This window comes from Leopardus geoffroyi, chromosome A1, assembly GCF_018350155.1.
Source record: "Leopardus geoffroyi isolate Oge1 chromosome A1, O.geoffroyi_Oge1_pat1.0, whole genome shotgun sequence".
Taxonomy (NCBI): Eukaryota; Metazoa; Chordata; class Mammalia; order Carnivora; family Felidae; genus Leopardus; species Leopardus geoffroyi.
The window spans coordinates 49,775,660-49,788,017 of NC_059326.1; the positions used below are offsets into that span (position 1 = coordinate 49,775,660).

At 40.8% G+C, this 12,358-nt stretch overlaps 1 protein-coding gene across 12 annotated transcripts in view; it reads right to left on the reverse strand.

Moving 5' to 3' along the window:
* The window catches only part of TBC1D4 (TBC1 domain family member 4), a 196,421-nt gene that overhangs the window by 42,964 nt on the left and 141,099 nt on the right, over positions 1-12,358 (reverse strand). For all 12 annotated transcript variants that reach the window (XM_045479378.1, XM_045479367.1, XM_045479357.1 and 9 more), the window contains exons 6-8: positions 7,827-7,918; positions 7,424-7,534; positions 3,608-3,727 (exon numbers count right to left, since the gene is read on the reverse strand). In XM_045479378.1, the coding sequence (XP_045335334.1) occupies positions 3,608-3,727; positions 7,424-7,534; positions 7,827-7,918 (323 nt within the window). The remainder of the gene's footprint in view (positions 1-3,607; positions 3,728-7,423; positions 7,535-7,826; positions 7,919-12,358) is intronic.

Sequence of the window (12,358 nt, forward strand, 5' to 3'; positions counted from 1 at the left end):
TTCCAATGATGCATACTTTATATTGATAAATGTTCCTTTTTTGGAAATATTTATCTATACATAAACACATTAGTGAACATTTCCCTTCTATAAAACTTCAACTAATGCAAAAGCAACATATACCCAGAATACAGGACTCTGTCTTTTCACCTCTGAGCAGACAGCTTTTCCAGTTTAACTGTCTGATGATTTGGTAATACATGTGGCACGCCTCTTCCCCTGGACCCACTTTTTAATTGTTAATGAGCTGAGCTTCTGAGCATTTTAAAAACATATCCTATTTCATAAACAGCTATAGTTAGTTAAATCAACTGTCTTCACATTTAAAAATGGCAGCAATTATGAGCCAAAATCTGTGGCTGGAGTGCCAATTTTCTACCATATAACTCAGAATGAAAATGATACACTGATCAGTTTTAGAGGTACATAAAACCCCTTTTCTGAGTAACCTTTAACACACCATGGATAGCTGCCAACCCTCCCCTTAAGTCCATTCTGCTGCACATGGTGCAAGCAAGATCTTGTTGGGTCACATAATTTATGGCACTTGGCAGCACTGTGGGGCACAAAAGCTACACCATCCGCCTCGACCAAAATAGATGGGCTGTGTGTGCCCTTGCCGACAGAGTTGTTGCAGCCACTCAAGGCTATGTATGTGGCACTTCAAAGTCAGCCGTGCAAGTGCTGTGCAGAACGCCAAAGTACTAAATGGGGATGAGGAGAGTAATACTCTAAGCACCCTCGGGTCATTCCAAAAATGACAAGGGTTTCAGAGCTTCCCACTGTCTGGACCATCTCCTATCTACACTGTGATACTTTCCTAACATAGTGACATTTCATCCTCATACTGATGTGAGATAGGCACAGTATCAGGATGCCCATTTCACAAATGGGGAAACTGGCTTAGAAGAAAATAATTTGTCCGGGATCATACATATAAAACCTACTAGGGCCAGGTCTTGAATTCAGGTCCCCAGACCACCTACTTAAATGGCCTTTCTACTAAAATTCTCACTAAATACTATGGGAGATAGGAGAAGGAGGGTGGGGAGGAGGGCAGGAGGGTGTGAGAAAAGGAAGGAGAGAGAAAGAAGGAACACAAGTAACTTATAAATACTGGGGAAGAAAAAGATAGGACAATTTTATGAAATGGTGCCTTAACACACTTCTGATTAATCTTGTAGAATACTCTTTTCCTACGTTGTGTCTTCTGCTGATAATAGGGTTGGTAGCTGATCACTTTAATTAAGAGAAATATCTATAAAGTATTTTGAGTTCAGGCAAAGAAGAAAGAACAAGAATACCCTATATCAGAAGGTACTATGTCCTAATGCTCCCCTGCACTTCACTTTCCTGACCCTAATACTTGTGACGACAACAGGCTAGTGATTTTGTAGACCATACCTCAATTTGGGTTTGTTGATTCTACCTCATGATTAGATTCAGGTACTGCTCCTTTGGCAGGAATACCACAGAAGTTCTGTACTCTCTGTATCAAGTCGCACAAGATTTCAATTTGTCTCATTGCTGATGACGTTCCCTTGGGTCACTTGACTGAGGTGGTGTCTGCCAGTCTTCTCCACTGTGAAGTTACTACTTTCCTCTTTGTTATTAAAAAGTATTAATTAAATCCAGTAAATATCCTGATCATGATCAACTTCCAAGGTATTCATTTATGTTTCCTATCAGAGTGGGCTCATCGTTTCCTACTTCATGCAACAGGTTACAATCCTTGGCTATCATTTATTTTGACGTTTATATTGCCTCAGATGTCAAGTGTGGGAGCCCTTCAAGGCCTTTTTAAAACTTTTTTAAAAACGTGTTTATTTACTTTTGGGGCGCCTGGGTGGCGCAGTCGGTTAAGCGTCCGACTTCAGCCAGGTCACGATCTCGCGGTCCGTGAGTTCGAGCCCCGCGTCAGGCTCTGGGCTGATGGCTCAGAGCCTGGAGCCTGTTTCTGATTCTGTGTCTCCCTCTCTCTCTGCCCCTCCCCCGTTCATGCTCTGTCTCTCTCTGTCCCAAAAATAAATAAATGTTGAAAAAAAAAAAAAAAAATTAAAAAAAAAAAACGTGTTTATTTACTTTTGAGAGAGACCTAACAGGGGAGGGGCAGAGAAGGGGAGAGAGAGAATCCCAAGCAGGATCCACACTGTCAGCGCAGAGCATGATGTGGGGCTCAAACCCACGTACCATGAGATCATAAACTGAGCTGAAATCAGGTCCGACGCTTAACTGACTGAGCCATTCAGATGCCCCTCAAGGTTTTTATGACATACCACCATCTTTCTTTGAGCATTCCCTTATTATCTAAAATACCAACATGCTCTGTTTATCGTCTACTTCCTTTTGAAGTCCTGGAATCAGCCATTTCTCCCAGGATCCCAGTTCCCTCTTGTAGAATGATATGCAGAAACCAAACCTTGGGTGCTTGGTGTCACCCAAGCAGGCTTAATTTATTCTCTGTTATTTGCAGAAAAGCTGTTCCCAGCTCCTATCAGTGGACAGAGCCAGGGACCACATACAGATTTACACACACACACACACACACACACACACACACACACACGTGTTAATACATATACATGCATTACATATTATACATAAAACTCTATTATTCAAAAATATATAGATAGATAACCAGGATTCCATACTGTTACCTCTGAGTTGAATCCAACAACATGGGATTTATTCTAATTTCTTCCCTTTTCATATTTGTAATTTCCTTTTACTAAATCCTTAATACGTTTACATATTGGACCAGTCCCCTGTGTGTTAAAATCTCCACAACTGACACCTCACAGACACTCTCCTCATCCTACTCAGGTTCCAACACCCCATATCAGGGCTGCCACGCCCACCCACAGAGGCCATCCCCACCTTGCTCAGACTCTAACTCCTCATAGCAGCACCTTGAATGCCTTCTCCCCTCCACTCACTCTCACTCTGACATCCTGCACTGGCCCATCCCTATGCAGGACTGGCCTCCTCATCGGCTAAGGCTCAGACTTCCTGAACCAGGTTACCCTCTTAAGGTGACACACTCCTCACCACACTCTGGTTTTCACAGGTTGCATTGGGCCACCCCACACACAGCACCCCACAGGCTCTATCTCTCTGCTCTGAGCCACTGTAACTCTCCCACCCTCCAGCCCTAACACCTCTACCTTGTCTGATCTCATCTGACAGTTTTGGACTGAACCATTCAGGAAGAGAATAATGGAAGGGAAGAGAAATCACTTTGATTTTAAAATAAAATATACAAATTTATTAAATGGAATATGTAGATTTCTATTAATTTACACTGTTTTCAGCATTTCCTGTCAGCTCCTAATAATAGCAAAATGAAGTATTTTGAGTTCCTATATATATATATATATATATATATATATATAAATATATTTCTACTACTAAATCTCTTGCTCAAACTTAGATATTAGAAGCACCAGAATAAATCATGAGATTACTTTAAATAATTTAACTATACTAAAGCTATCTTTCTGGTTTATTTTCCTGAAAGGAAATATTCTGTGAGACAGTTGAGAATGAAGTAAAGCAGTTAGTAAACACAGACATCAATATCTAATTAAGAGTCTCTGTTTAATCTTACCCTTGAGAAGATATTTTCCAGGGAGCTAGTTAAAGATCTCTTAGCTTTGTTTTTCAGAATGTCAAGTTTGAACCTTCCACTGCTTGTTGCATTTTCCGGGATGGTACTATTTGAAATTGTCTATAGAAAGAAAAACAGATAAATTTTAGTTTGGAAACATTCAGGGTTAAATGAGCCTTTAAATACAGGCTTGACTAAGCCATTAAAAACCATAAGAATTCTTCTGTAGTTCTATTAAGGAGTAATAATTTAGGTCCCACACTGTGAGCATACAGATTATAAGGACAGGGGGTTACTTTTTAATATTGCAAGTAATAAAAAAACACAGAAGATCTCTCCTTTATGCCTTTCCTTTCTGCTAATATATTCCTGCTGCATTTAACAAAAATTTAAATTTGACACGTCAATTTTTACTGCCATTTTGACTAACAACTATAACCATCCCTCTTCAAGCCACATATTTTATACCCAAATTATGAAGGAAAACATAGAAAAAAAGTTTCAAAGAACAAAGCATTAGTGAATCTGAATTCTGATGCCTCTGTTAAAATCCCATTTTCATTTGTGAGTGGGTCATTTCTTTCAGATCAACAAATACTCATAGATACTACAAACTGTACGAGAATCTACAATATGTCCACTATATTAGATTCTCTATTTTATCCTAGTGCACTAAAAAGCTACTATGGTTCCTAGTGGTAGAAAATTTCCAAGAAAGAAACTTTATTATTTGTTTGAGAAAGAAATATATTCACATCAAACAGCAACACAAAACAACATGTATCAAATCTGGAAGTGTGAAGACTGGTTGTGGGTCTCAGGAATCAAAAGATTGGTTGTGGGTCTCAGTGGTCGGGAATAAAAAGATAGGCAAGATTCAGACAGGCAGAAAAAAAGGGGATGAAGATGGTCCTGGCACTGGGGATGACAGCAAAATCCTAAAGACCAATGCCCATGGGGCAGTGAGACAGTGCAGGTGTTTGGTTAAAACAAAAGAAAGTAGTGGAAGGTTAACTTGGAAAAGTGAGGCTGGATATGAAACCTTGAATGGGAGGAATCACGGATCAGATTTTATAAGCAGAGGGGCATCACAAAGTAATGTCTGGGGGAAAGATTTATTGGAAAGGAATATTCAAAAATCATGGGAAGGACAGGGAAATCAGAGAATGAAAGACCAGACAGGAAAATTCAGCACAGTCATTAGAATTGGCTCCATGGGGTTAAGAAGTTACTGATTAAAAAATATATATATATGATCCCCCTCAAGAAAGGAAGGAAAGCCATGGCTATGGATGTGAGCTGGACTGGGATGGGGTGTATGTAAAGGATTAGGAGGGCATTCTTGTCAGGCTTCCAGGCAAAGAACATGACTAAAACAGAGAAATTGTAATGGTGCTTAGCACGATGCTTGACACCGTAGATGCTCAGTAAATACCAGGTAAATAAACGGAAAGAAGAAAGGAAGGGTGGGGGGGAAGAGAGAAAGTGAGGGAGAACTTACTAAAATCCCAAGACTTTATGTTTCTTGACCTTCCTATATCACTGGACATGGCTGATCTTCTAACTTGAACTTTTCTCCTACCTTGGTCACCCACCATGGCAAATTTCATTCATTCTCTTTCTGTCTTTTTCACTGGCACCGTTTTAATTCCCTCATTGCCTGACATGCAGGTGTCCCTCGGTACTTCCCCTTCGATTTCAAGTCTATGCCAGAGCCCAATGTCTTCCATATTTACACCATGAACTCAAATTCCTCTGTGGGTACCAAATCCATTTTTCTAATTAAATCTCAAACACATTTCTAAAATTGAACTCTTATTTCTTATTTCCATCCCTTTCCCCACTCTTGTTTTCTTTCTACATGTCCTAGACTAGTTTCATACAGTTCCCCCAAATCTGCAACTGTGTGGCCTCTACTAGCAATCCGCTTTCCCTTCCTTGACACATGTTCCCAGTCACCAAGTCCCAATGATCACGCCTCCTAAATGGTTCTTGCCTCATTCCCTTTCCCATATCTCCAGTAGTGCTCTAGCTCAGCTTCTCTCCAAGACAAAATAAATTCTTTTTTTTTAAGTTCACTTATTTATTTTGAGAAAGAGAGAGAGAGAGAGAGAGAGAGAGAGAGACCATGCGCAAAAGTGGGGGAGGGGCAGAGAGAAGGAGAGACAGACTCCCAAGCAGGCTCCGCATCATCCACGAAGAGCCTGATACAGGGCTCGAACTCACAAACTATGAGCTCATGACCCGAGCTGAGATCAACAGTTGGACACTTAATCGACTGAGCCACGCAGGCACCCCCAAAATAAATTCTTAAAGACAGAATCACTCAATCTATTTTTGTATAGGTGTTATCCCTCTCTGGTACGTGCTTATATCATTGTCCCAATCCTGCCGTATATCTCCATATTTTACTTTATTTGATTACATGTCAGTTTCTCCTCCTCAACAGTTAGATGGCAGAAAAGAGCTGTCATTATTCAACCCCATTGCCTAGTACCTAGTATGCCACTTGATAACAGTTTGTGCAATAACTAAATGAGTTACTTCTCGCATATTCTATTATAAAATTCTCCGGATTTGAGAATGTGACTTCAGTCCTAACACTGTCAACCTCCTCACCCATCAACCTGTCCCACAAGTCAACCATCACTATAACAGCAGAATTATCTCTTTAAATTACAAACCTGATCTCACACTCTTACTTGAAACCTTTCAATGACAAAGTCAGGCTGAGCACTTAAGGCTCTTCATCATCTCACTGCTGCCTATCCTTCTAGCCATTATTTCCCCATCAATCCCCAGGTACATCCTAAAAATCCATTAAGTATGTTGAAAGCCTGCATGAAGTATGTCGTGCTCACAGCTACCGCAAAACTTTGTGCTCAATGTCCCTTCCTTTAAAAACACTCCCTCGAATTTTTCAATGAACAAACCATCTCCCCTAAAACTTCAGCCTCCCCCAAATTTCTTCTTCTTGAATTATTTAATTCTTCCCTCTCTCCTTACTCTCCATTCTGGCTCTAAAGCAAAAACATAGCTATTTTTGAGCTCACTGCACTTCTTTTAAAAAGCCACTTTGTTACCTCTATTCTATGTGTCCATTTATCTGTCTGCATTCCCCTTTCCAATATTTGAGCTCTTTCCTGGAAGATTCATTCATCTCTTTTTTGTTCACCATTATCACACAGCTTAGCTCATAGAAGGTTCTCTCGAAGAGACTATTCAATGCATACAATTCAGGAATCACTAATAAAGTGATATGTGATTTGTTCTGAATAGAGTGAAATACAGACTAATCTGAATTAGTGTTACTAAGTAAATATGTCATCGTCTCCCTACATGCATTGTTGGTGTATTGCTTTATTTACATGCAGCTGGAAACACATTCTCCACCACATGCACAAAAATACCATATCTTCCTTTGCAGCTAAAAGGGATGTTTCCAAAATACTACTGCTTCTTTGCGTATTTGCTGTGTACCCTTCAAGCCTGTGTAAACTTTTAACGAAATAAAATGTTCATATGAATTTGAAATAAAATGGGTTAATATAACTAAAACTGCATGTTCATTCTAAATCATGAACACTTACTATTACTGTTTTTATAACAATAATCCTCTTTTTCACATTTTAAAACTCATCATTATTTTATCTCAATGTTAAAACCTCCCATAAATAGCTGAAAAATAAATCTGATAGGACTTTAGCCCTAACGATGAGAACACAAAGAAAAGAAACTCCTTTCACATCTTCTGTGATATTTTGAGTAAATACATAAACAAAACAAAAGTAGGTCCAGGAAAAGAAAACATCTCACCGATGGGCCTTCTCCAATGTGAATGTGTGTCCTCTGCTTGGCCTCACACAGCTGCCTCAAATGTAAAATCACAAGTTCATTCTCTTCCTGGTCGCTGACTGGCTTCATTTTCTGTCCAACAGACAAACCAAAAGCACATGATGGCAACACAGCTTCTCTCATCTTATTGTATTCCCTCTTGGTTTTATATGTCTGGCAGACAGACATAAATAACGCTAAGTGTTTCACTGCCCTTAGAAGCAAAAGTAACAGGGGCATTCTCATTACTATCATATACAGTTCAAGAGAATATATATCTTTAACTTCAGAGAGAGAAGTGAAAAAAAAAAAAAAAACACTTATAAAAACAGGATCCAATTCTCATTTCTTAAATCTTATTTGTGAGAACTATAAATTATGTTACCTGGACGCGCTCAAAGATGTCTGCCTGCTCATTATCTGTCAGCGAAGAGAGATGCCTCTGTATTACCAGCTTGGCTCGTGGAGGGTAGAGACCTATGGAAAATGATGGAGATAAGTATTAAACACAGTAGCTGATGTATATATACATCAAAACGTATATATAATGCATTACAGACTGTCCCTTTAGCAGGCTCTGAAGCTAAATGTTCTCAAGGAGATGTGTTCCCACCCATAATAAACCTTGGAAACCTACCATGAAATGATTAAAGCTAGATGGAACCTTACCTAAATCAACAGACCCCTGTCGGTATCCTGAAGTCAGAATTATTTTTTTTAATTTTTTTAATGTTTATTTATTATTTTTGAGAGAGACAGACAGAACACAAGTGAGGGAGGGGCAGAGAGAGAGGGAGACACAGAATCTGAGGCTTCCAGCTGCCAGCACAGAGCCTGATGTGGGGCTCGAACGGACAAATCATGAGATCATGACCTGAGCCAAAGTCAGACGTTTAACCAGCTGAGCCACCCAGGCACCCTCTGGAGTCAGAATTATTAACAAGAAGTTTCTAAATGATACCAAATCAACAGCATAACCAGGTACCGTTTAGTATACTAACAAACTTTGACGCCACAGAAACTCGTGGGTGAACACTAGCCTTGGCCAAAATCTCTAAGCTTAAACATAACCAAAAAAAAAATTGTTTTTGAGAGAGAGAGAGAGAGAGAACAGAGGGTCAGAAGGATGGGGAGAGAGAGAATCTTAAGAAGGCTCCATGCCCAGAGCAGAGCCTGACACAGGGCTTGATCTCATGAAGGTGAAATCACGACCTGAGCCGAAATCAAGAGCAGGACGCTTAACCCACTGAGCCACTCAAGTAACCCAACGTAACAGAATATTAATTTAATATTAATAATATTAAAAGGCAGAGCTCCAGCACAAACAGAATCTCTCCTCATCATGCAGGTCTTGTTTCACAGAACAAAATTTCAAGAATAGCAATAGTATTTAGTGACATTTTTAGTGTTATTATTTTACCAAGAAATTGTTTACCTCTGTATATCATGTTATTTTTATATCTACCATACTCTTACACATAATTTATATCAAGTCCTTGGACAAAACATTTTTCCACGAAAACATTTTTGGTTTTATAAATTTTTTTTAAAGAGAAAAGAGTTATTTTCTTCTGAGTGAGATAACACTGTTTGTATTTGCTTTATATTTTATTACCCAAGTAGTCTAAATTCCACATTTTTAAAATACTAGAACATTATAGATAGTGATAAATTTGCCTTTGATAGATACTAGAATCAGTGAGCAAAGGCATAAGAGATTTGTACAGATTCAAAGTATCTTCCCTAAAATATTTGTTGGCTCCAGGGTGAAGAGTAGTACTTTTATGGTGGAAAATTGCTGACAGCACCTTGAGCAGGTGATAAGGCCAGCATGACCAGTAATAAACTCCTCAACATTATGAGTCTCAAGACAGGATGCACTGAGAAGGAGGCTGCACCATTTCTACAGTGCTCTTGCTAGGGAGGAGTGCCCTCGTTACAAACATGAGAAGACATCAAACAGGCTGAACCAAGGGACAACCAGCAAAGTAATGGAGTGATGCTTTTTGGGAATGTCAGGGTCACAGAAGACAAGGAGACTGAGGAGAAGGTGAAGTCACCACTACATATAAGGTAGAATCCTGACTGGGATCCTGGAATGAAAAGGATATGAATGAAAACACTGGTGAAGGATCAAATGAAATGTTTAGTTTGGATAATAATATCGTACCAATGTTAATTTCCTATGCTAAACATTGCACTGGGTTATAGAAGATGTTAACAATTGGAAAGGATAGGGATGAACATTTGGAAACTCTCTGCAACTGTCCTATTAATCTAAAAGTACGCCAAATTAAAAGTTCTTTAAAAAAGAAATATAGGAAAAATGAACTATTGAGACCTGTTCAAAATAAAAAGCTTCTGCACAGCGAAGGAAACAATCAGCAAAACTAAAAGGCAACCAACTGATGGAATGGGAGAAAGATATTTGCAAATGACATACCAGATAAAGAGCTAATATCCAAAATCTATAGAGAACTTATCAAACTCAAAACCCAAAAAAACAAATAATCCAGTGAAGAAATGGGCAAAAGACATGAACAGACACTTCCTCAAAAAAGACATCGAGAGGAGAGAGGGAAGATGGCGGCGTAGGAGGACGCTGGGCTCACCGCGCGTCCTGCTGATCAATTAGATTCCACCTACACCTGCCTAAATAACCCAGAAACCCGCCAGAGGATTAGCAGAACGGAGTCGCCGGAGCCAAGCGCAGACGAGAGGCCCACGGAAGAGGGTAGGAAGGGTGGCGAGGCGGTGCATGCTCCACGGACTGGCGGGAGGGAGCCGGGGCGGAGGGGCGGCTCGCCGGCCAAGCAGAGCCCCGGAGTCTGGCCTGCAAAAGCGGAGGGGCCTGACGGACTGTGTTCCGACAGCAAGCGCGACTTAGCGTCTGGGAGGTCATAAGTTAACAGCTCTGCTAGGAAAGCGGGAAGGCTGGAGGACAAAGGGAGGGAGAGCTGCTGAGCCCCCGGACGACAGAGCTCAGTTTGGTGGGGAACAAAGGTGCTCGCCAGCGCCATCTCCCCCGCCCATCCCCCAGCCAAAATCCCAAAGAGAACCAGTTCCTGCCAGGGAACTTGCTCGCTCCACGCAAACACCCAACTCTGTGCTTCTGCGGAGCCAAACCTCCGGCAGCAGATCTGACTCCCTCCCGCTGCCACAGGGCCCCTCCTGAAGTGGATCACCTAAGGAGAAGCGAGCTAAGCCTGCCCCTCCTGCCCCTGTGCACCTTGCCTACCCACCCCAGCTAATACGCCAGATCCCCAGCATCACAAGCCTCGCAGTGTGCAAATAGCCCAGACGGGCCACGCCACTCCACAGTGAATCCTGCCCCTAGGAGAGGGGAAGAGAAGGCACACACCAGTTTGACTGTGGCCCCAGCAGTGGGCTGGGGGCAGACATCAGGTCGGACTGCGGCTCCGCCCACCAACTCCAGTTATACACCACAGCACAGGGGAAGTGCCCTGCAGGTCCTCACCACGCCAGGGACTATCCAAAATGACCAAGCGGAAGAATTCCCCTCAGAAGAATCTCCAGGAAATAACAACAGCTAATGAGCTGATCAAAAAGGACTTAAATAATATAACAGAAAGTGAATTTAGAATAATAGTCATAAAATTAATCGCCGGGCTTGAAAACAGTATACAGGACAGCAGAGAATCCCTTGCTACAGAGATCAAGGGATTAAGGAACAGTCATGAGGAGCTGAAAAACGCTTTAAATGAAATGCAAAACAAAATGGAAACCACCACAGCTCGGATTGAAGAGGCAGAGGAGAGAATAGGTGAACTAGAAGATAAAGTTATGGAAAAAGAGGAAGCTGAGAGAAAGAGAGATAAAAAAATCCAGGAGTATGAGGGGAAAATTAGAGAACTAAGTGATACACTAAAAAGAAATAATATACGCATAATTGGTATCCCAGAGGAGGAAGAGAGAGGGAAAGGTGCTGAAGGGGTACTTGAAGAAATAATAGCTGAGAACTTCCCTGAACTGGGGAAGGAAAAAGGCATTGAAATCCAAGAGGCACAGAGAACTCCCTTCAGACGGAACTTGAATCGATCTTCTGCACGACGTATCATAGTGAAACTGGCAAAATACAAGGATAAAGAGAAAATTCTGAAAGCAGCAAGGGGTAAACGTGCCCTCACATATAAAGGGAGACCTATAAGACTCGTGACTGATCTCTCTTTTGAAACTTGGCAGGCCAGAAAGAATTGGCACGAGATTTTCAGTGTGCTGGACAGAAAAAATATGCAGCCGAGAATCCTTTATCCAGCAAGTCTGTCATTTAGAATAGAAGGAGAGATAAAGGTCTTCCCAAACAAACAAAAACTGAAGGAATTTGTCACCACTAAACCAGCCCTACAAGAGATCCTAAGGGGGACCCTGTGAGACAAAATACCAGAGACATCACTACAAGCATAAAACATACAGACATCACAATGACTCTAAACCCGTATCTTTCTATAATAACACTGAATGTAAATGGATTAAATGCGCCAACCAAAAGACACAGGGTATCAGAATGGATAAAAAAACAAGACCCATCTATTTGCTGTCTACAAGAGACTCATTTTAGACCTGAGGACACCTTTAGATTGAGAGTGAGGGGATGGAGAACTATTTATCATGCTACTGGAAGCCAAAAGAAAGCTGGAGTAGCCATACTTATATCAGACAAACTAGACTTTAAATTAAAGGCTGTAACAAGAGATGAAGAAGGACATTATATAATAGTTACAGGGTCTATCCATCAGGAAGAGCTAATAATTATAAATGTCTATGCGCCGAATACCGGAGCCCCCAAATATATAAAACAACTACTCATAAACATAAGCAACCTTATTGATAAGAATGTGGTAATTGCAGGGGACTTTAACACCCCACTTACAGAAATGGATAGATCATCTAGACACA